The 24,682-nt window shown below is 40.3% G+C and overlaps 1 protein-coding gene across 6 annotated transcripts in view; it reads left to right on the top strand.

Annotated features, from left to right (window-relative positions):
- MAP4K3 (mitogen-activated protein kinase kinase kinase kinase 3) overlaps positions 1-24,682 on the top strand; it is a 478,522-nt gene that overhangs the window by 317,753 nt on the left and 136,087 nt on the right. For 4 of the 6 annotated variants that reach the window (XM_089681775.1, XM_089681773.1, XM_089681772.1 and 1 more), the window contains 2 exons: positions 2,341-2,379; positions 2,679-2,732. In XM_089681775.1, the coding sequence (XP_089537901.1) occupies positions 2,341-2,379; positions 2,679-2,732 (93 nt within the window). The remainder of the gene's footprint in view (positions 1-2,340; positions 2,380-2,678; positions 2,733-24,682) is intronic. The other 2 variants (XM_089681774.1, XM_089681771.1) reach the window with 1 other exon arrangement.

Genomic DNA, 24,682 nt, shown 5'->3' with positions numbered 1-24,682 from the left:
TGATACTGAACCCGCTGATATTACTTTGCATTGACAAGAGGCAGAATTGCTTTCTAATTATTGATTTCAGCTGGTGTCTTGGCTTTCTATGCCTTTTTGCACCTCCCTTTCTCCAGGTGTTCAATACTTTTTACCTGTGTCATTCCTTTTTATTACACATAACTTAATTTCTGAACTTATTTGTTTTTGGTTTCTTTGTATGCATGGATTGCATGGGTTGCTATTGACACGTGGTGAACATTTCATATCAATAAGACCGCTAGAAATATTTTTACTAAGAAAAACGGTGACGTGTTCAATACTTACTTTACCCGCTGTATCTGGCTGTAAAAACCCCCTGAAACTGTCAGACTTAGTGTATCACTTAATGTGACTATACTTTATTTTAAAGCTGAACTCCAGGCAAACCACTATATAAATAAAGTCTGCATTACATTCCAAAGATTTTGGATTTCTTTCCAGTCCTGAGATTTGCACAGCCCCGGCAGACTGTAGAAATGGTATAATGGCACCACTTTCTCTGGTACATTTCAAGGATACTGTAGCATCATTTCTTCACTCCCAGTCTAATTTAGCCACTTCAATACTGGGCACTTTCAACTTCTTCTTGCCCAAGCTAATTTTCAGATTTCAGACTTGTCACAATTTGAATGTCAATTGTGCAGTCATGCAACACTGCACCCAAGTAAAAAAAAATTTCACAGATAGAGCTTTTTTTTTGGTGGTATTTAAGCACTACTGGGTTTTTTATGTTTTGCTAAACAAACAAAAAAAGACACAATTTTTTGGGAAACAATATTTTCTTAGTTTCTGTTTTATAAAATTTTTCAAATAAGTACTTTTTTCTTCACTGATGTGCACTGATGAGGCGGCACTGATGAGGCTGCACTGATGGGCATTGATGAGGCGATACTGGTGCTGATGGGTACTGAAGAGGAGGCACCGATAGGCAGAACTGATAACATGCACTGATGGGGCTGCAGTTATAATCAGGGCACTGAATTATCAGTGTAAACAATGTACTGTCAGACTTGCCAAATATCGGCTCCTCTTTCCTTACACAGAGACAGCATGTGAGGAAAGGAATACCGGTAACCGGCAAGTCTGTTTACATGTAACCAGCTGTGATTGGACATAGCTGATCACATGGTAAATGTCCACTGTTATTGTCCCATTACTGCGATCTGTGACACAGCGGTCACAGAACACGCCCAATGGGCACCCCAGGCACACACGGGGGAGGACATCTTTGGTCGTCCTCCCAGAACTGGAGAGCTGCATTGTAGCTGTCTTTCAGCTATAGCACGATCAGGAAGTGGTTAAGAAGGGTTAAGGTCTTGTGTAAAGTGGGCTACATATTCAGTTTAGAACCTGAAATGAAGTTAAAGTGAAACTAAAACATTACAATGAGAAATTGTTGGCAGGCAAGCTTTATTTGAAAACAAACTCTATCTGTTTTGCAGCAAAGGCTCCTCTTCTGTCTGCCAGCAATATTCAAGCTGTGCATGTACAGCTCAATGTGCACTGGCTGTTCATGGTGGCTGACGCAATCTAACTGAGTAGAAAAACATTTGAAAATGTCAGTGGTAGGGACTTCACATAACTGGAGGTATTGTGTATTTTAACATGAAACTACATTTTAAGGATTTAACATTCCAAGACTAGCAGTTTGTGAGGGGAGTACCATCCCTAAAAAAAAAGCACTGAAAGCACCATCACTTCTTTATATAGTCCATGCACTGAGGCTTATAATTCCTTACTTGTAAGGAAGCTTTCGGCTGTGAAACAGGCTGCATCACACAACCAGCTCAAGTCTCACAAACACTCCCCTATAGTACGTTAAGCTACAGAGGCAATGTCATTACAATCAAACCCAAAGTGATAATGCAAATGAGTTGCAATTGTCCAAATGAGGATGCACACCACGATGATGTAGACTTATTGAGCATGGCTCTTATCCCCATATTCACTATGAAGGGTAAAGGAATGATGATTGAAATGGTCAATTTACCACATTGATAAAAAAAAAAAAAGTAATATTTAAAGCTTGTTGAAGAAAATTGATTACCATACAGTTTCCTGGGGCTGGCTTGATCCTATAGACAGTCTCTGGAGTTCTCCTTTAATTCCACTTTAATAGAAGTTAAAAAAACAAACAAATTGTATGCAAAATACATTGGTTTCTATGTAAAAATAGAGGATTCCAAAAGTGGTGTTGCCTATAGCAGCTAATCATATTATATCTGTCATTGTTATTATTTCTGTGCTTTATGTTTAAGAAATGCCAGCAAAAACAGAATTTTATTTTTTTCACAATAACCGTTGTGATTTGATTTATAGGAGCCTTCTGAAATCTGTAGAAGAGGAGCTGCACCAACGGTAATTAAATACCCATTTCAGCCACCGGCGTCTTCACCCCCCCACCCCGTATTCTGTGTATTTCTTTCCCTTTGTTGTATTGCCTCAGTGTTTTCTGTGCAGATGTATCAGAGCTTTAATTGGTGTGACTTGCATCTGTGCGCCACAGGAAAGCAAAAGCATAGGCAGTAATACCAAAAAACTCTATACTCTGTAGCAAATAAAAAACCTCTTAGGTATTGCATGCCTAGTTCTTTCACAGTAGCTATAGTCTTATTGGTGAAGAGCACTCAGCCATGGTACCTTGTTCATCTCCTTAGGGGACATGTGGCACATTTAGAAGATGATGATGGGGATGATGATGAATCTAAAAAGTAAGTCATTTTCATATCTTAGCTTATTGGGTCTCTGCTTTATGCACTTATTATACATGGGACTCAGCCTGCCCTTAACATTATTGCATTTGGCACATGATAGTACTATCATAGCGGTGCACTAAGTTTTCCTGTATTTCTACTATCTTCTTAGCTGGACTGAAAATATTTTTAGCCTTTATTAAATTTAAAAAAAAAAACACATTTATTTTTAGTCTGCAGAACAAGCTGTCCATATTTGTATCCATTATAAGTATATGGACCATTTAAGGACACTCATACGTGGGTCTAATGTCCCTAATGCAGGGTTCTGTATGTCAGCAAAAAAGGTGGTGTGTTCTGTAACTTGTGTAACCTTGTTACAGTCTCCCCATATGTTCTTCTCTGTCTTCTGCTGGCTCTGTTCTGGCTTAGTTTGTGCTCTCTGGCTTTTTCTGTGCTATGTACGCTCCAATTGTTTTTGTTTTGTTCTTTTGGGGGGGGTTTGGTTTTTTTTTTTTAAATAACAAAATCTTATCTATAAAACAGCGTGTATTTCTGAATGTGTGCTTGTAACGGAGTTTCCATAACTTTACAGGGTTCTTTCTTAGCCATCTTTTCTGCTTTTGTGTCTTTTATTACTGCACATTATTAATAGTTTTTTGTTTTTGTTGCATAGTGTGTAAGGTTGAAAAAAGACACGAGTCCATTCAGTTCAACCCATTCGTTTGTGATTTTCATTCTCTAACAGTTCCCAGAACCCTGTATTCTTGAGAAAGACATCTAAAACTTTTTTAAAGTTGTCAAAACTCTCAGCTAGTACAACTTTCTGGGGAGTTCCACATTTTTACTGCTTACTGCTCTACCAGTAAAGAATCCTTTCTAATCTAAGGTTAAACCTCCGTTTTTCTAATCTCAAATTGAAGCCATGTGTTCACTTCAGAGATGTTAGGGTAAACACTTTTTTACAGTTAATGAAGTCACCTTTGCTATATTTGTATAATGTAATCCTATCCCCGTCAAGAGCCTCTTTTTCAGCGTGAAAAACTGTAATCTGTGTAATAATTTCTTATTGCTAAGACCTTCCATCTCCATATTAATTTTTTTTGCCTTTTGCTGAAATCAACGTCTTTTCTGAGGATCAGTTACCAAAACTGAACTGTATAATCAAGATGAGGCAGAACCAGGGGGGGATTTATTGATTTATCTCAGAATCTTTTTTTTCAAGGAGCACCATGCTGTGTAACAGTGATACTAATTTTCACTTTCAGTTAATTTTTTATTCAGAAATTTAAGGAGTACAATGTGTGACTTTGAACAAGTTTACAGATAGAATAATAGTATCAGCAACTTACAAGTCAGTAGCAGTCATACCTTAAGTAGAGAAATTACAGCAAATAACAGAGTGGCTAATATGTCAAGGGCATGCTAATCATGCCGTAACAGAGGAACGATGTAAATAAAAGGAAACCGAAACTGTACGTCCGTACCGGAGAAGCAGGCGCTGATGGATGAGATACATATATATTAGGTGCACTATACAAAAAAACAAAGGGATACATAAGAAAGGACTATCCCTACAGAGGAGCCCAAATAGATAGCAGGAAAAGAAACAAAGAGGGGAGAAAGAGAGGAGAGTGGACGTCAGGAGCACCCAGGCCGAAACCTCCAGGTCTTGGTGCTTATAGCAGTGTATAACTGCCCATTGATATAGAAAGGTGAGCATATTGGATCCACGGGGTCCATATTTTAAGAAATTTCTCATACATATCTAGAAGAATACTGGAAAGCTTTTGTTAAAAAGAAGTCTAGGCGACAGCAGACTTCTATAAAGGGTATAAACTGTTGTTTCCAAGCTCTTTCTATAGTTTGTTTTGCTGCCAGTAGTACATGGGTGGCCAGTTTGAACTGAGATTTAGGGAGGCCCAGAGGTTTCTGGTGTAATAGGACATACCACGGATCCTTTGGGAAGGAGCAAGTTAGTAATGATTAAGGACTTTTGTCCAGAACCTGAAGAGCAAGGGGCATGTCCACTATATGTGGAGCACGTCTCCCAGACCAGAGCAGCCCCTAAAGCAGGTGCCAGGAGCGTATGAGTGAAGATGTTGCAAACGAGATGGGGCCAGGTACCTCCTCGAAATAGTTTTAAAAGCCGATTCCATTGTCAGGATGCTGATTGAACAAGGAGTTAGGTTGGTCCAAATTTGTGACCAGCTTCCCCTTTCTTTAGTGCTTTTAAGTTCCCTTTCCCACCTGGAGACATAAGTTTGATTGCTAGGGTTTTTGAGGTTATTCACAGTGATACTAATTTTAAATACAGTTAGGTCCATATATATTTGGACACCGGCACAATTTTAGATTTTTTAAGGTATTGACCGAAACAATTGAGTACTGTCCGTGATACTTTTTTTATTTGCACTAACATACCATTTTGAGGACAAGCTTTTGCGGAGTGTCCCCTTCTTCAAGGTCCCCAAGCAGTACTATACTACATTTATACTATGCTATATTTGGTATAGTACTGCTTGGACCTTGAAGAAGGGGACACTCCCCGAAAGCTTGTCCTCAAAATTGTATGTTAGTGCAAATAAAAAAAGTATCACGGACAGTACTCAATTATTTCTGTCGCAAATGCACTAATACGGCTACAATCACCTTAAGGTATTGAGCAAAACATATTCACGCTATAGTTCTATAATGGATATGGGCTGAAAATGCACACTCTCAGGTTTAATTTGAGGGCATGTACATCCAAATAGGAGGAAGGGTTTAGGAATTGCAGCTCTAAAGAGTAGCCATCCACCCTTTTTCAAGGGACCAAAAGTAATTGGACAGTTGAATCAAAAGCTGTTTCATGGCCAGGTGTGGGCTACTCCATTATTTCTTCATCAATTAAGCAGGTAAAAGGTCTGGAGTTGATTCTAAGTGTGGTATTTGCATTTGGAATCTATTGCTGTGAACCGACATCATGCGTTCAAAGGAGCTTTCCAAGCAAGTGAAACAGGCCATTGTAAGGCTTCAAAAATGAAACAAACCCATCAGAAAGATAGCAGCAACATTAGGAGTGGCCAAATCAACAGTTTATTACATTCGGAGGAAAGAAAAATGCACTGGTGAGCTCAGCAACATAAAAGGCATGGACGTCCGTGGAAGACAACAGTGGTGGATGATCGCAGGATCCTCTATGGTAAAAAAAAAACCATTTACGACATCCAGACAAGTCAGGGACACTCTCCAGGAGGAGTCAAAGTCTGAAATCAAGAGAAGACTTCACAAGAGCTAATACAGAGGGTTCACCACAAGGTGCAAACCGTTCAAAAGCCTGAAGAATTGAAAAGCCAGATTAGACTTTGCTAAAAAAAAAAAAAAAAAAGCCAGACCAGTTCTGGAAAAACATTCTTTGGACGGATTAATCTAAGATGAATCTGTACCAGAATGATGGGAAGAATAAAGTGTGGAGAAGGCTTGGAACAGCTCATGATCCAAAGCATACAACGTCATCTGTAAAACATGGTGGAGGCAGTGTGATAGCATGGGCATGCATGGCTTCCAGTGCACTGGGTCATTGGTGTTTATTGATGATGTGACAGAAGCAACTGGATGAATTCTGCAGTGTTTAAAGACATACTGTCAGCCCAGATTCAGCCAAATTCAGCAAAGTTGATTGGACGGCGCTTCACAGTACAGATGGACAATGATCCAAAACACACTGCAAAAGCAACACAGGAGCTGAAGGCAAAATTAAACAAAGAACTGAAGACAGCTGCAGTTAGAGCCTGGCAAAGCATCAGAAAGGAGGAAACCCAGTGTTTAGTAATGTCCACGGGTCCACAGGATTCTCAACAAAATATTAAAAATGAACATTTTATTTATGATTATGTTCCTTTGTCCAATTACATTTGAGCCCCTGAAAATGGAGGGACGTGGTATAAAAAGATTGCACTTCCTAAAATTTGTACTTGATATTTATGTTCAACTCCTTGAATTAAAGCTGAAAATCTGCACTTCAGATTCATTTGGATTGTTTCGTTTTAATTTATTATGGCGGCATACAGAGCCAAAAGTATGAAAATTGTGCCTATGTTCAAATATATATGGACCTAACTGTACGTTATGCCACTCACAGCCAAGAGAGTGGATGTTGGTTTCCTAGGGATTTTTATGCAAGCCTCAGTATCTTTTTATCAACCTTTATGAGAGTATTTCTTCACAGGTGTTATCTCCACTAAAAACTAAGGCTGAACCCCTGGCTAAATACACAGAACAAAAAACATATATGGGAGCCTTTTTTAGCTGACCCTTAGTCTCCCAGTGCTTTTGTATAGGCCGGGGAATGGAGGAAGTTTAAGATAAATTCAGATATTTATATAAGCATCATTTGAAATACATTGAATAATTTGTCTGGAATTAAAATGCCTGCATTAAAATGTTTTACTTACCCACTTTTAAAATGGCACTGAAATAGCAGCTACTTATCTAAGAAGAATTTAAAAACGCATAGAACCAGCATCTCCATCTGACTCTAGTACTGAAACCCGCCAGCTGTCATTGATCGCTTTCGTTCAAAGATAAGCCGAGGAGCCAAAATGATTCTGCTACAGACCACTTCTATTCCATTTGCCTGTGTTTTCATAGTCCTGTCAGTACGGATGCTAGGACAGAACTGTTGTACCTCTTCCCAACCTCTCTCTTCAGCAGTACATCACCCCATAGTGGTCATTTGCTGGCTGATTTCCCTTCATTTTGCAGGAGGAGTAGTAGGTCAGAATTAAAAAAAAAAAAAAGGTTTAGGATTGTCCTTTTGGGAATGTTTGACCGTTCTTCCAGAAGCGCATTTGTGATCTCAGGCACTAATGTTGGACGAGTAGGCCTGGCTTGCGGTCTCCACTCTAATTCATCCCAAAGGTGTTCTATCATGTTGATTTCAGGACTCTATGCAGGCCAGTCAAGTTCCTCCCCCCCAAACTCGCTCACCCATGTCTTTATGGACCTGGCTTTGTGCACTGGTGCGCAGTCTTGATGGAACTGGAAGAGGCCATCCCCAAATTGTTCCCCCAAGGTGGGAACATGAAATTGTCCAAAATGGCTTGGTATGCTGACGCCTTAAAAGTTCCCTTCAAAAACAACCCCACACCATAATCCATCCTCCACAAAACTTTACACTTGGCACAATGCAGTCAGGCAAGTACCGTTCTCCTGGCAACCTCCAAACCCACACGTCCATCAGATTACCAGACAGAGAAGTGTGATTCGTCACTCCGCAGAACACGTCTCCACTGCTCTAGAGTCTAGTGGCAGCGTACTTTACACTACTGCATACAACGCTTGGCATTGCACTAGGTGATGTAAGACTTGGATGCAGCTGCTCAGCCATGGAAATCCATTCCATGAAGCTCTCTACACACTGTTGTTGTGCAAATCTTAAGACCACACGAAGTTTGGAGGTCTTCAGCTATTGACTTTGCAGACAACTGGTGACTTCTGTGCACTTCAGCATGCGCTGACCGCACTCTGTAATTTTACATGGCTTTCCACTTTGTGGCTAACAGTTGACTGTGGAAAATGTATTATCAAATAAATTTCACAGATGGATTTAGTGCACTGGTGGCAGCCTGTCACGGTACCACGCTTTAATTCACTGAGCTCCTGAGAGCTGACCCATTCTTTCAAAAATGTTTGTAGAAGCAGTCTACATGCCTTTTATACACCTGTGGCCATGGAGGTAATTGAAACACCCGAATCCAATGATTTGGAGGGGTCCCAATAACGTTTGTGTGTATGTATGTGTGTGTGTATATATATATGCACACACACACTGGGGAAAATAATTATTTGATCATCTGCAGATTTTGTAAGTTTCCCTACCACTTGCAAGGAAATGAAGGGTCTAATTTTTTTATCATGGGTGTATTTTAAATGATAGAGGCACAATATCAACCAAAAGTCTAGAAAAAACACATGATACAACTGTTATAAATTGAATTGCAGTTCAGTGAGTAAAATAAGTATTTGATCCCCAAGCAAAACATGACTTGGTACTTGATGGCAAGAACAGAGGTAAGACGTTTCTTGTAGTTGGTTACCAGGTTTGCACACATCTCAGGAGGGTTTTCAGTCCACTCTTCTTTACAGATCTTCTCTAAATCCTTAAGGTTCTTGGCTTTTGCTTGGGAACTCGAAGTTTCAGCTCCCTTCATAAATTCTCTATAGGATTAAGGTCTGGAGACTAGCTAGGCCACACCATGACCATAACCACTTGTTGACCGTGATATAGCCAAATGATGGCTACAGCTCGGTCGTCCAATTCTGAGTGGGCGTCATATGACGTCCTCCCAGAACCATGCCCCCAGCGGCGCACACCCGGCCCTCTCTGTGATTGCTGTGTTCTTTGGACACAGCTGATCACATAACATGGTTAAAGGTCAATCACAGCGGCCTTTTACCATGTGATCAACTGTCAAATCACAGCTGATCACAATGTAAATACAGTTGCCGATTATCGGCAGCACTTTCCTCACGCTGCCACAGCACGAGGAAAGTACTTCTGATGACCGGCAAGTGTTGAAGGAGACATCTACACTGATAATCAGGGTACAGATTATCAGTGCCCTGATTATCATTGCAGCCCCAAAAGTGCCCAACAGAGGAGGAAGCTGAAACTTCGAGTTGCCAAGCAACAGCCAAGAAACCTTAAGGACTTAGAAAAGATCTATAAAGAAGAGTGGACCAAAATTCCTCCTGAGATGTGTACAAATCTGATAACCAACTAAAACCCCTGGCAAAAGGTATGGAATCCCCACTCTTGGAAAATTTTCATTCAATTGTTTGTGTACAAAGAAAATAACAATCACAGACATGCCTCAAAACTAATTTACCGTATTTTTCGCTCCATAAGACGCACCTGACCATAAGACGCACCTAGGTTTTAGAGGCAGAAAACAGGAAAAAAAAATTCTGAACTAATGGACTGCAGACATAGTACAGGAGATGACCAGAGACTGTGGACAGCACAGGGATGACCAGAGACTGCGGACAGTACAGGGATGACCAGAGACTGCGGACAGCACAGGGATGACCAGAGACTGCGGACAGTACAGGAGATGACTGCTGACCTTTGGGGAGGTGGGGAGCGGGTACCTGAATTTGACAGGTACCCGCTCTTACTTCCGCAGAGTTGTTCTTTGATCTTACCTGTTCCTCTATCCAGCCGCGCGCTGTCTTCCCGGCTTCTGTAGTGTCGGCGCTCGGCATGACAGCCGGGTGCCCAGTGCGCATGAGCGAGAACCACTTGCGCTTTGTGATTGGTCCGGCGGCTTCTGGGATCTGTCATGTGTCCAAGGTACCGCCTTACCATTCACAAAAAGCACCGCTTCTTGCGCATGCGCACTTGGCACCCAGCTGTCAAGCCCAGCGCCCACACTACAGAAGCCGGGAAGACAGCGCACCGCTGGATAGAGGAACAGGTAAGGTCAAAGAACAACCCGCGGAAGTAAGAGCAGATACCTGTCAAATTCAGGTACCCACTTCCCCCCCCCCCTCCAAAGGTCCGCAGTCATCTCCATAAGGTCCCGCTGCAGAGCTGAGCGGCCGGCCCGGTATTCTGACACGGTGGCGGTGGAAATACGTCTCCACATTCGCTCCATAAGACGCACTGACATTTTCCCCCCTTTTTTGGGGGGAAAAAAGTGCGTCTTATGGAGCAAAAAATACGGTAATTTAACTTTCCAGCCATCTGGCTTTGAGAAACACGTAAATAAAAAATAAAACTGTAGTCAGATGTAGCTGTTTTTGCAGATCAAGCAGAAGAAAAAAATGATGGAATCACTCAATTTAGAGGAACATATTATGGAATCTTGAAAAAACACTACAGTACACCACTAGTACTTTGTTTCACCACCTCTGGCTTTTATAACAGCTTGAATTCTCTGAGGCATGGATTTAACTATCAGCAAACCATATTCTTCATCAATCCCGCTCTAACTTTCAGTTCTTGCATTTGCCAGATCAACTTTGCAGGTTGGAGACTTGTCATGGACCATTTTCTTTAATTTTCACTTTAGATTTTCAATTGGATTGAAGTCTGGACTATTTGCAGGCCATGCCATTGACATTATTGTAACAACGTATACCCAGAGACTGACGCAGGCCTCCATTTTGTTAAGAGTTAGCCATGTTCCCCCCCTCATTCTCCCCCTTACTCTCTGTTCAGCCACAGTGACATCTGGTTTTGGGTCACTGGCAGGCTAGAGCCAGCAGGGAGCCCAGAGCTATAAAACACCTCTCTGAGCCGGGGCCTAGCTGTCCAAAGAACCTGTGCAATTTAACACCTCGTATAGGATAAGGCAAGCTTTCCCCGGAGTTTAAAGAACATTCCCAGGAAACACAACCAGATAACCTTTAACATCCATTTTTCCCCTATGTCTCATATCTTGGAATATGAGAGACTTACATAAAAACCAGACTGGCTAAGAGGAGACAAACAATTTGATGGGTCACTCTCCTTGTCTCGAATATATAGGGAAGCAGAAAAGTAGATCTCTGGAACCGATCAGTGTATAATTTCATAATTCATATCTAATCAATCCTCAGACGTGTCTGCATAATAATCTACCCGCAGGTGGAATGTCACTTGCGCAGATGGAAAGTTATGGGCCAAAATATGAGTTACGGGAGATTTTGGCTCTAGTTAAAGGAATCCGCCCATACCTCCACGCCTAAATGGGGTATTGGTCAGGCCTCAGAGAGCTAGTTGAAGATGTCTCCCATTTTAACATCATTACCACCTGGGGAGACCCGTGCCCTTTCGCTCTGAAACTTGGATCTGCTAACCCAGGACTTTGGCAAGTAGCTTAACCCTTTCACCCCTCTCTGATATCTCTTTGCTGTGCTGTTGGTCGCTGTATATTTATATATATATCTTAGTTACATCTTTTTCTGTAAATATTTTTATTGCACCCATTTGACCTTTTAGTAATAAATCTTTCCTTCTGAAAGTGTTGAACTGTTTGTATAGCGGTTTATTGCGATTTACGAATTCCTGCCTCTAAAGAGAACGCTACTGTGTTTGTTTAACCCTCTGCATAATCGGCCTGTGGTGACCGTATTATGCAGACGATTATCTCAACCATTATAGTGTTGAATATCTTTCTCTGTACAAAAGGAGGTGGTGGCAGTGTGAAGGGTTAATTGCGTAATTAACCTGACCCAGTAACAATCGATTCAGGCTGCCGGTGCATCAGTTGTGGTCCAATGAGCTGGAAAATTGTTGTGCAGGGTGCAGCTGAGTGTGGCATTGTTACGCACGTGACGTCGCGGTTTTAGATTGGCTAGTCCTTCGGTCACGAGTTTGGTGAGAAGGTCTGGGGTCTGGCGCCGCGATCGTGACAATTTTGTCTTTTTTGAAGGAAAGTTTTTGCGGCTTTTTCCCTATGGCAAGATGCATTATCATCCTGAAAAATTATGTCATCATCACCAAACATCCTTTCAATTGATGGAATAAGGAAAGTGTCAAGAATCTCAATATAAACTTGTGCATTTATTGAAGATTTAATAACTGTTATCTCCCGCATGCCTTTATGTGACATGCAACCCCATATGATCAATGATTGTGGAAATTTGCATTTTTTTCATAAGGCAGTCCTTTTTATACATTTCACAGCACCAAACAAAAGTTCCAGCATCATCACACTACCCAATGCAGATTTGTGATTCATCACTGAATATCACTTTCATCCAGTCATCCACAGTTCATGATTGCCTTTCTTCAGCCCACTGTAACCATTTCCTTTAGGCAATGTCTTACAGTTCGGTCACAGACCTTGACTTCAGTTTCTGCCCATCAGTTCCTCATTTGTTTTGTTTTACATTTTCTTTTTTCAAGGCATATTGCTTTACATTTTCTATCTTGACACTTTGATGTCTTCCTTGGCCTACCAGTATGCTTCCCTTTTACAACCTTCCCATTTGATTTTTACTTGGTCCAGATTTTAGCCACAGCGGACTGGGAACAACCAACATCTTTTGCAACATTCTGTGATGACTTAACTTCTTGAAGAAGTTTTATAATCCTCTCCTTTGTTTCAACTGACATCTCTCATGTTGGGGCCATGATTCATGTCAATCAGCTTGATGCAACAGCTCACCAAGGTGTGCATGCACTCTTTACTTACCTGTAGACTAATTAGCAAATGCAATCTGATGCAGATGTTTGTTTTAAAACTGCAAAGTACATGATGATTCCATAATATTCTGCTCAGAATTGAATGGTTCCATATTTTTTTCCTCTGCTCGATCTGCAAAAACAGTTGCAATTGACTACAGTTTTCTTTCTCTTTTATTTTTGTGTTTCTTAACCTCCCTAGCGGTCTGATTATGTCCATATTTCTGTGCTCAAAGCATGGAAATATGTATTTTTTTTATTGTAGGCCTGTAATTTTTAGGAATAACTCACTGAAATCTGTCTGAACAAGAGTCTAGTAAACATCCCGGGTATGTTAAAATTTGAAACATCAAATCATAAATTATAATTTAATAAATAATCATAAAAAATAATAATACATTTAAGTCAATAATATAATCAAACCAAAAACACTGAAATTTGAAATATAGCCCCACGTTCGCACATCACTGAGCAAAGTTGCAAAATTGTTTTCAGTGCCTGATGACGAATTTCCCCACGAATCATTATCACTCAATTCTGCAAGTGGTTCTAATTTACTATCGCTGTTCTGTAGCTGGTCTAAAACTGATTTTGACCTAAAGGGACGCTTTTTGGACTCCATGGACGTTTCTCAGTTTGCAGGCAGAAAGAACAGTAAAAATGTAGGCAGGGCACAGGACAAAGCACTAGGGACAAAATGTATGTGAAATGGTTTGATACAGTAATGTTTTACTATGTTTTTTTAGTGAATTTAGTGAATGTCACTTTTTGTCACTTTCAAATTTCCCGCTGGTTCCGGCCCCCGTACGTCCCGACGTTGCAGGGGCGGAACCCAGAAGACAAATGCCGGTATCTGCCAGAGGACATTACAGGGGACACTGTAGGAGGGACATCGCGGGAGCGCAGGACAAGGTAAGAGAAGAACAGATCCAAGAGCAGCGCCGCATGGTAAGCCCGAGTGTGGTACTGAAACTTTACCCCGTGCTACACTCGGGAATACCACCAGGGAGGTTAAAGTCAAAAGGATGGAATGTTAAATGAAAATAATTTTGAGGCATGTCTGTGATTGTTTTTTGTGTACAAAATTAAACAATTCAATGAACATTTTCCAAGAGTGATGATTCCATACTTTGTCGGGTTGTACAAGAAACATCTTACCTCTGTGCTTGTCAACAAGGGTTTCTCCACAAAGTACTAAGTCCTGTTTTGCTTGGGGATCAAATACTTACACCCTGTTCCAAATTATTATGCAAATTCTATTTAAGTGTCACAAAGATTAAATATTTTGTTTTTCAGTTTAACTCATGGATGGCATTGTGTCTCAGGGCCCTTTTAATCACTGAAAACTATCTCGGACACCTGTGATAATTAGATTGGCAGATGAGCCCAATTTTAGGAAAAACTACTAAAGGAGGGTTTCCACATTATTAAGCAGAGCACCATTTCCAAGCAATATGGGGAAGAAAAAGGATCTCTCTGCTGCCGAAAAGAGTGAAATAGTTCAATGCCTTGGACAAGGTATGAAAACATTAGATATTTTTCGCAAACTTAAGCGTGATCATCGCACTATAAAGAGATTTGTGGCTGATTCAGAGCACAGACGGGTTCATGCAGATAAAGACTTATTGAGGAAGATTTCTGCCAGATCCATGCATCGGATCAAGAGAGTAGCTGCTAAAATACCATTACATAGCAGCAAACAGATATTTGAAGCTGCTGGTGCCTCTAGAGTCCCACGGACATCAAGGTGTAGAGTCCTCCAGAGTCTTGCAACTGTGCATAAACCTTCTATTCGGCCACCAATAACCAATGCTCACAAGCAGAAACGGCTGCATTGGGCAGAAAAATACATGAAGACTAATTTTCAAACAGTACTGTTCACTGATGAGTGCCGTGCAACCCTGGATGGTCCAGACGGATGGAGTAGTGGATGGTTGGTGGACGGCCACCCTGTTCCAACAAGGCTGCGACGTCAGCAAGGCAGTGGTGGAGTCATGTTTTGGGCCGGAATCATGGAAACAGAGCTGGTCAGCCCCTTTAGGGTCCCCGAAGGTGTAAAGATGACCTCTGCAAAGTATGTGGAGTTTATGACTGACCACTTTCTTCCCTTTTACAGAAGGAAGAACTATGCTTTCCATAAAATCATTTTCATGCATGACAATGCACCATCTAATGCTGCAAAGAATACATCTGCATCAATGGCTGCTATGGGGATAAAAGGAGAGAAAGTCATGGTGTGGCCTCCATCCTCCCCTGACCTCAATCCTATTGAGAACCTTTGGAGCATCTTTAAGCAAAAGATCTATGAGGGTGGGAGCCAGTTTACATCCAAACAGCAGCTCTGGGAGGCTATTCTGACATCTTGTAAACAAATTCAAGCAGAAACTGTCCAAAAACTCACAAGTTCAATGGATGCAAGACTTGTGAAGCTGCTATCAAATAAGGGGTCCTATGTTAAAATGTAACGTGACCTGTTAAAATGTTTAAAAAGTTAAAATGTTGTTAAAAGTTTGATTGAAATAGCTTTTGATTTCAGTAAATATGCTGCAAACACAACAAATGACAATTTTCAGTTCTTTACAACCTATAAAGTGTTTTGAAACTTACTGTGCGTAATAATTTGGAACAGTTTTTTATGTTTAAAAAAAATACTGTTATCATTAGGAGGTTTGTTCAATAAAATTTGAATTGTACTCTTAATAGTTGATAACATGAGAATTATGCTGACTGTTATTTACATCAATTATTTAGGTAAATGAGAAAAATATAATTTGCATAATAATTTGGAACAGGGTGTATTTTACTCACTGAACCGCAACTAAATTTATAGCATTTGTATCGTGTTTTTTCTGGATTTTTGGTTGATATTCTGTCTCTATCATTTAAAATACAGCTATCCTATAAATATCGTAGACCCCTCATTTCTTTGTAAGTGGTCAAAATTACAAAATCGGCAGGGAGATCAAATAATTTTTCCCCCACTGTAGTTCTTGATGACAGTGGCTGTATGTTTGGGGACATTGTCCTGCTGCAGAATACATTTTGGTGCCAATCACATGTCTCCCTGATGGTATGGCATGATAGATAACTGTCTGCCTGCATTTCTCAGCATTGGTGATAGTTTGGCCTCCACAGAGCCCTGATTTCAACATCATCGAGTCTGTCTGGGATTACATAAAGATACAGAAGGATTTGACGCAGCTTACATCCACAGAATATCTGTGTTTATGTCAGGGCAGGAGCCGAGGAACGGACAGGCAGGCCTAACAATGTAACGCACTGGCTGACGACAACCACCACCCACAGACCGAAGTCCCTCAGGGAGCGGAGTCTAAGTCCCAGGCTGCCCTTCACCAGGGCCCCTGATGGTGGGGATGGACTTGACGCAGCCAGGAACCAGGTCGCGGCCCCCGAGACACCCCAGTTGCGTTAATGGCCGCCGCCAATGGCGTGTAGCTGGTGGAAAGGACAATAGAGTAATCAGACAGGCCGGGGTCAACAACAACAGGACAAAACAGTACAGGACAGCAGACAAGAATCACAGGTCACGGGCCAGGTTCAGCAATGGAGGGTCCGATCAAAGGAGAACACAAAGAATGGTCGAGTCACAAACCGAGTCAGATTCCAGGAGAGTCACGAGAGTCAGAACAGAGCTGTAGAAACACAGACACAAGTGCAAGGAGCATGTGCGGACCACAGGCTTATATGTAATCAGCCACACCCCTCTGGGGGATGGACCTGAGACCTGAAGGCATAAAAGATTCCCACCATGCTCTGCGGAAATCCAAGATGGATGCCAGCACATGGAGTAACATAACCTCTGGGAAAAGGTAGGACCTTGACATCCGCACATTACACCGTTCCTTCATCAGCTCTTCGTCATCTCATCTTCTTGAGGTCCAAGAATGTCAGAACAGTACAGATATCCCCCAAATGACCCCTTTTTGCAAAGTAGACAGTCCAACATATTTCATAACAGGCATGGCGAGTTTTTTTAAGTTGTAATTTTTTTGTCATAATTTTTCGGAAAAGAAATTAAAAAAATGATTTTCACTATTTTTTTTACATACTGCCACCAGTGCAGTACAGCGTCATCATATAACTGGCATGGCGGTGATCAGGGACACTGACTGGTGACAGTACAAAAAAAAAATAATTATATTTTTTAAAATATTTTTTATTACATTTTTTTTCTTTTTTTAAGATTTGTTTTCATATTTCACTATGACCAAAGTAGTATAATGTTACCATAGTAACATTGTACTACTTTGGGGAAGTGATCAGTATTTATTTTTTATTTTTTTTTTAAACAATTTGCAAGCATTTACCTGACTGAAATCGATTCTTTCAGGTTTTTTTTTTTTTGTGCTTAGCTGTGATTTGGCCACGGCTAATCACATGAAACAGCTGGGCTGTATTTGGCCCAGCTTCTGCATGTTATCGCTGTGACCACACTTGTATACAATGGATGACATGAAAAGAAGCCATCCATTGTATACAGCTGTCATGTGACATGCTGTGATTGGTCACAGCAGGTCACATGGTACTGGCAACAGGGCCAGTACACAGATCTGTCATCGGCCGTGTCCGAGGTACATGGTTGGTGACAGATCGCGCAGCAGCGCGGGCAAGCACAATGCGTGTTCCTGAAAGGACGCCATATGGCGTCCACCTAAAGGGACAAGCTGTTCGCCCGGCCGCCATCTGGATTTTCCTATCCACCTCAAATGTGGATGGGCTCAGTATTTTGAGCTGTTTGTGGCCAGCTGTAGCAAATGTACAGCCTGCACATGTAGTGAGCAAATATGGCTGTCCTGGGGTACATATTTTGCAAACTGTTCAAGGAAGTACATTTTTAAAATACATAAAACACATAAGTGAACATTTTCACATGTATATCTAAAGAACCTTATAAAAAATTATAGATTCCCGTTAAGTAGAATCTGAGAGTGACAGAAGTCCCTCTGCTACAGAAGAGATAGTGTCACATGATTAGTTGAAAAAGGTGGCTTTTGGAAGGTTGAATTTTTTTTAAATATTTATTTTATACTAGTTGCTTCTATTAAATTGTACTAACAATAGATAAATATTGATGCTGGAGAGGTAAAAGGATTTGCTTAAAAGTCCAACTGTGTGTGGAAGGGAGGGGATGGGGAACGGGCTGTAAAGAGTTCCAATAAATAATGGATAACGGACAGCAACATCAGTGGCAGCAGACTTAGAGTAAAGCTGGGCTCTGTAGGCAAGGAAAGAGAAGAGAGGGGTGCCAGACTAAGTACCGCATTAAAAGGTAAGTTTTATTGCAAGGTAAAACAATGGCAACTCACTAGAAGTGAAATTGGATTAGGCATGTCATCCTGGACATCGCCCTATAGGGGTCCCGGGAGCCACTGGAGAAAGAGTAGGAGTGTGTAATGCAGGAGCTGCAGCAGAAAACGGATCTCGTGGATGCTCAGTGCTTGTTGCGGCCAGCCGCTGGAGGGAAGACCAGCCTGGAACAGAAATGGTGCTGGGGCGGACTTGATGTCAGACGTAGGAGCGTGGTGCCATAAAAATGGGCGGTAACGCATTTCAAAGCATAGCTTTTTCCTCAGACCTGATTGGCCAGTGGCAGTCGACATCTAAATAGGGAACGGGAGAGGCAGGGATGGTTGCAGGGTCATGTCTCATCATCAAAGCATAATTAAGGGAAAATAGCAATCCGGGAGCGTCACCAAATACAATAGAATACATTAAAAGACCGGATAATGAATTACATGGAAATAAATGAACAGTTCATGAATTACAAAAAAACAACATTAAACATTAGGAATACCATTAGTTCATACAATAATAATATACATTGCAAATGATAGGGTCATGATGGATGAATAAGTATCTAAAAATGGGGTAATACCTAATCATTTAAAAACATGATTATAATCACCGGTAATACAGAATGTTGGTTAAATAAAATTCAATCATATCTAAATGTCTAAAACATGATAATGACCACAAATGATACAGAATGCTAGATAAAGATAGATAATTAAAAACTAAAAAGGGTACGTCACCACATAGTGAATGTGTAAACGGGAAAAAAATATATATATATTTATATATGTATATATATGGAAGTTGGTAGGAACAAATGTTGTAGATAATGTATGTAGATAAAATATATAAAAACCAATTGGCCAATAAACATAATCCAAGAATACAGAAAGTACAATTGATACCCTATAATATAGTTACTTACCCACCCCGATGTGTGAAAGAAAAGGGTTGGCGAAATATAATGGAATCTCTAACCCACCCCGATGGGTGAGTTGGAAAGTAGTATCAGGTGACTAGTTCGGGTAACTACTTTCCAACTCACCCACTTTTTTCTGGGGACAGTCTGCTTGAGTCTGCTTGCGGTGATTGTAGCCGTATTAGTGCACTTGTGGCAGAAACAATTGAGTACTGTCTGTTGAGTACCATTGCTATGTACATTTTTTTTCACCCTTGTCTTACTGCTAAAATTTTCTGAATTATTACTGCTTGGACCTTGAAGAAGGGGATATACTTATTCTTGTTGTTGATAAGCTTGTTCTGAAAAATTGTATGTTAGTGCAAATAAAACGTACAGACAGTACTCAGTTATTTTTAGGACAGCCTGAATGCAAACACAGCTTGCTTAAGGATGCCTATGCCCATAGACTGTCAACCTTGACTGGCATCCATCAGTCATGGCATTTGATGTTTGCATAACTCCATCCTTCTGCTTGCATCAGAACTGAGAGCTCATCAGTACTGAGGCAGGATCCTGGGATGTTTTCCTGAGGCTATGTACTGGCCCCTCTCACCAACTATGATCTGCCTGCAGTGCAAGCACGGAAACACAGTGATGCCATCACTGGATCTAAAATAAGGTATGAATTGAAAAGTGTTTTTTTTTTCTTTTGTGGGGTGGGGGAATTGGAGAATCAGAAAAGACAAAATATAAGCAAATTAAATTTTAGCTGTAGCCTAAAATTCTCTTCTGCTTTTAAAGCAGACTTTTCCAACAAACTTGACTAAACTAATGCAATATAGGTATTAAAAGCACTCGTTATTATAAGTTTCTTGCCTCTTTCTTGTCACTTGTCAAAAAAATTATACAATCCTATGCCCACAATTGATCCAGAGAAAGGTAAAGAAACCCAATAAAGCTTGATCCATTTTGCTCCAGCAGGGGAAAAATTCCTCCTGATCCCCCAAGAGGCAATGAATTTTCCCTGGATCAACTTTACCTATAGATTTTGATATCCAGTTATATCATGTAAATTTAGGAAATAATCCAAGCCTTTTATAAAACAATCTACTGAGCTGGCCTAAACCAGCTCTTAAGGGGAGCCTATCCCACATTTTTGCCACTGTTACTGTGAAGAAGCCTTTCCGTATTTGGAGATTAAATCTGTTTTCTTCCAGTGCCCCCATGTCCTCTGTGATGACTTTAAAGTAAATAAATCTACACCAATTTCACTATATGTACCACCTATGTATTTATACATGTTGATCATATCCCCCCGTAATCTCCTCTTCTCAAGATAGAATAAATTAATTTCCTCTAATTATTCCTCATAGCTAAACTCCATGACTCTTATCAGTTTGGTTGCCCTTCCCTGTACTTTCTCCAGTTCCCAATGTTCTTTTTGTGAATTGGTGGCCAAAGTTGAACTGCATATTCCAGATGAGGACTTACTAATGATTTGTACAGGGGTAAAATGATATCTCCCTCTCTGGAGTCTATACCTCTTTTTAAAACAAGAAAATATTTTGCTTGCTTTGCATTGAATGCCATTACTAAGCATGTGATCTACCAGAACTCCCAGATTCTTCTCCACCATTAATTCCCCCAGTTCTACTACCTCTAGTATGTATGATGCATGCCCAACAGTGCATTGAGGTCGGCTTGTAAATTGGAGACACGCTGTAAGGACATTATGCCATTGCATGGTTTAGTGTCTTCTGCAAACACTGAAATAGTACTTTTAATCCCAGACCCTATATCATTTATAAATGTATTAAAAAGTAAGAGTCCGAACACTGAACCAGTAACAACCCTAGACCATTAAGAGTATGAATCATTAGCCACTACTCTCTGAATATGTTTTTTTAGCCAGTTGTTTATGCATTTACAAACTGATTTTTCCAAGCTTGTAGACTTTACCTTACACATTAGCCCTGTGTTGGGAACTGTGTCAAAACGCTTTTGCAAATCCATGTATACAATGTCCACAGCCGCTCAATAAGAGAAGTGCAGCCAAAAAAGCTCCTTTTAAATAGTTTAACATGCACAGCTACATGCACCATAGATTTGTAAAGTTGGGGAGGTGGGGTGTACTTCCACATTAAGCTAACTATAGCCATTAGATGTCAGTTAGATATGCATGTAGAATCCAACCATTGAACATTTCATGCTGATTCCTGTAGGGGGAGGTAATGAGGAGAATGTCTACACTTTCCTGCAGTGTGGCCCTCATCTCTAGGGAAATAGTAGTAGTCAATTGCAAATGGTCAGCTGGGATGTCTGTAGAGAGCCACAGACATGAGGATCACTGTGTCATCCAGCCAAACCCAGTCAGCCATCTGTTCTTTGTGGGTTGCTTTTAGATTATATAGCATCATTTGAGGTATGTATTAGTTGTTTGATACTTTAGAGCAGTGTTTTTCAACCTCTGGGCTGCAGCCTCCCTTCTTCCAGGCCATGGCTTGAGTGGTCAGTATTTACAGATCCTGCAGTTTGTGTGTCCTCATAAGTACTAACATCCGCAGCTACTGCTGTCAAACGCTGATTCTGCGCTGTTTGTTTACATGCTGTGCCCACTTGGTTAGTAGGTTGGGCCTACCTCAAAGGCTGCACAGAGCAGGATGCAAACACTGCTTGTGAGGAGCTGAACAGCAGTGAAATGTCACCCCTTCCCTTACTAACAGTATACATGGAAGAAGAAGCTGCTGGCACCCTAATTGGCAGCAGGGAGACAGGAGTTGCTGACATCTTAAACCGAAACAGGTAAGTTGTGATTATGAGTAATGCAAGGTGCTGCTAGGGGGTAAAGTACAGAAACAAGGTAGGGGGGATACTGCTGTGAATTAGAAGCTGTTAGGGTTTTAGGCTTGTTTCACACTGCTGCAGTCTGATTTTGACAAGATTTTCTATGCGAGTATGTATTTCAACTTGGATGTGGTTTGCATATTCTGTGGGGCCAAAATCACTGCAATCACACCACAGTAGTACATCAATCTTTTCCAACATCGTGGCAACTCCAGGCAAAGTGTCATTTTTTTCTGTTTTAATCTGCAGTATAAAATTACATTAAAGGAATTATACACATTCCTACCTGCACCTTGTGTTTTCCACCTGCTAAGATGTGCATTTATCATGTAGTTTCATGGTGTCATTTTTTGCCCTGTACACTATATTAGAGTAAATCAGTAGTTTCTGTTTGTGCTGAAATATGTGGTATTTGACATGGCACTGCACAGGTTAATGCATAACTGTCTGTATTGTGAGACCTGACATTTAATGTTAGGATACTACATATCCCAAAAACCCTTGGTCTCTCAGTCTAGTTATTATGCAGGTGAGAGCTACACAGTAATTAGATCTGACACAGACACAAACAGGCAGAGCATTAACAGACACACAGATAGCCCTCCTTTCAGCTGTCGGATGTTTTCTTATTACATTAGCACTCCCACATTTGTGATGCAACACAAAGCGGATGCAAAGTCATACATTGGACATTGTGTCACCCAGAACAGGAAGATGCCTTGTCCCTAGGGACAAGCTAGCTGAAGCAATATATGGGCATGGGGAATCGATCAGTCATGACAGTACAAAATACAGCCACAACATGTGAGCCCATCATTACAAGGTGACGGAAACTAAAACAGCACAGCAAATTAGAGATGAAATATTTCTGGAAATTTTTAAGCTGCAAGAGAAAAATGTTTTGGTTTTTGTTTCAGAAAAAATTGAAATCTTGGAGAAAATTGGAAATAAAATTCAGTGTGGAGTGGTATTACAAATTTCATTTTGTTACACCGAATGTGAAATGTAGTATATATAAAAGTATTGTGCTTGAAATAAAAGTACAGGTTATTCAGTAAATAAATTAAACTTTCTTTTTAAAATGTTATTTTTTATTAGAAATAGAATAACAAGGACTGTATATGTTAAGAACATTTCAGGTATACATGAGAACAGGTAACCACCCCCTTGCCCTTTCTGTCATAATTTAAAAGCTTCTTGCCAATATGAATTTTCAGTTCTTAAAAATGCAGAAGCATATATTGCTCTGGCAAGAGCTTTATCAATGTTCTCCTGATTTTTAGGTGTCATTTTATCTATAATTGCAGTGATTATTTTTTTTGTGAGGCAGGAGTTTGCAACCCTTCCTTACTTGAAGATGCTGTTGGTGAAGAAACACTTTGTGATGATCCAGGACTAGCAGAAAGGGTGTTTCTGAATTGAGAACTGTGGAGTGAAAAGCTAATTGCACTTTCATTATGGTCCTCTTCATTTAATTCCATAAAGTATTTTTTAATGTCTTTAGGGTACCTCTGGCATACAGGGATGTGTTTTGTCATCCTTGTAGCATTTGGAAAAGAATATTTCTGCTCACAATATTTGCAAATTGCAGCTTTTCACTCTGCAGAAATTGCACTGTGGAAATGTTTTCAAACTCTAGACATTGGTCTCACCATTTTGCTGAGAGAAAAAAACACAATTTACTGATCAGACTATAGGTAAACATTATGCTGTGATGGTGGCGAACACTAACTGCAATCATTTAAAGGTTATGAAGATAAACTAATTTGTTAGGTAAATTTAACCTCTTACCTGTCAGTTAAGACCTAAGAGGACAGAAACCATCTCTACTGTGGTAGAAATGCATATTTCTCTTGTTTGAGAACTGTATTGAGAAGTACATTGTTACTTGAATTGTCTTCCAGGATTTGCATGTCTTCAGCTGATAGAACATGCAGTAATTTAAGACTTTACATAAAGTCTCTGAAATTTTTTATTTAGGTCTTCATGTTACATAGTTTGAATACCATGTCATAGATATATTATTTATCGTTGTTAAAGAACACATTCCACAATCAATTTTTTTTCTCATAAAAAACCAAGAAGAGCTTTGAAAAAATGGAAAAACCCTGGTTTTTCCTATTTTTTCTTTTTCTTTTTTTTTCAGGCCTTCCCATCTGTACAGCAAATATAGTTACACTACTACAAAGAGTTCTGTGAATGGGCAAGAGGGGTGAACAGACAATACTGTGGCTCTGTGTATGAAAGCCGCAGCTCTAAAAACCAAAGCCAACTGGAAGTACACTGAGAACTATACTGTCCAGCCTAACTCAAAGTGAAAATGTTAACGAAATTACAGTGATATCTAAAGTGGCATCCACCTCAAGACCTAACCTGTTTCTACACTTCATATTTGTTTTTTTGTAAAGTTCTTTAAAATTCAAGTTGCTCATGTGGCATATGTGGAGATTATTGGAGAAAGGTATTGAAGGGGTGGATGCAAATGGGTAATGGTCTGCTTACCTAATTCAAAACTCTTTTTATTAGTAAAATATGGTGCTGCCTTACATATAGTATGGTTGTGCTGTGATTTTAGGCCCATGTCACACTTGCAATCTTGTCACTGGCAGCACCTGACCAGTGACGTGATCGCTAGACTAAAAGACATTGAAGACAATTACTTGCTTCTGTGCCTACATCATCATTGCAGAATTGGCCAAACCAATGGGGCCTAACTCTATAGGTATTTCTTTTGCTGGTGCCAGAGATTGTGCA

This window comes from Staurois parvus, unplaced genomic scaffold (genome assembly GCF_062004578.1).
Source record: "Staurois parvus isolate SC_StPar_1 unplaced genomic scaffold, SC_StPar_1.0 ptg000277l, whole genome shotgun sequence".
NCBI classification, from domain to species: Eukaryota; Metazoa; Chordata; class Amphibia; order Anura; family Ranidae; genus Staurois; species Staurois parvus.
This window is presented reverse-complemented; position numbering and strand designations above follow the sequence as displayed.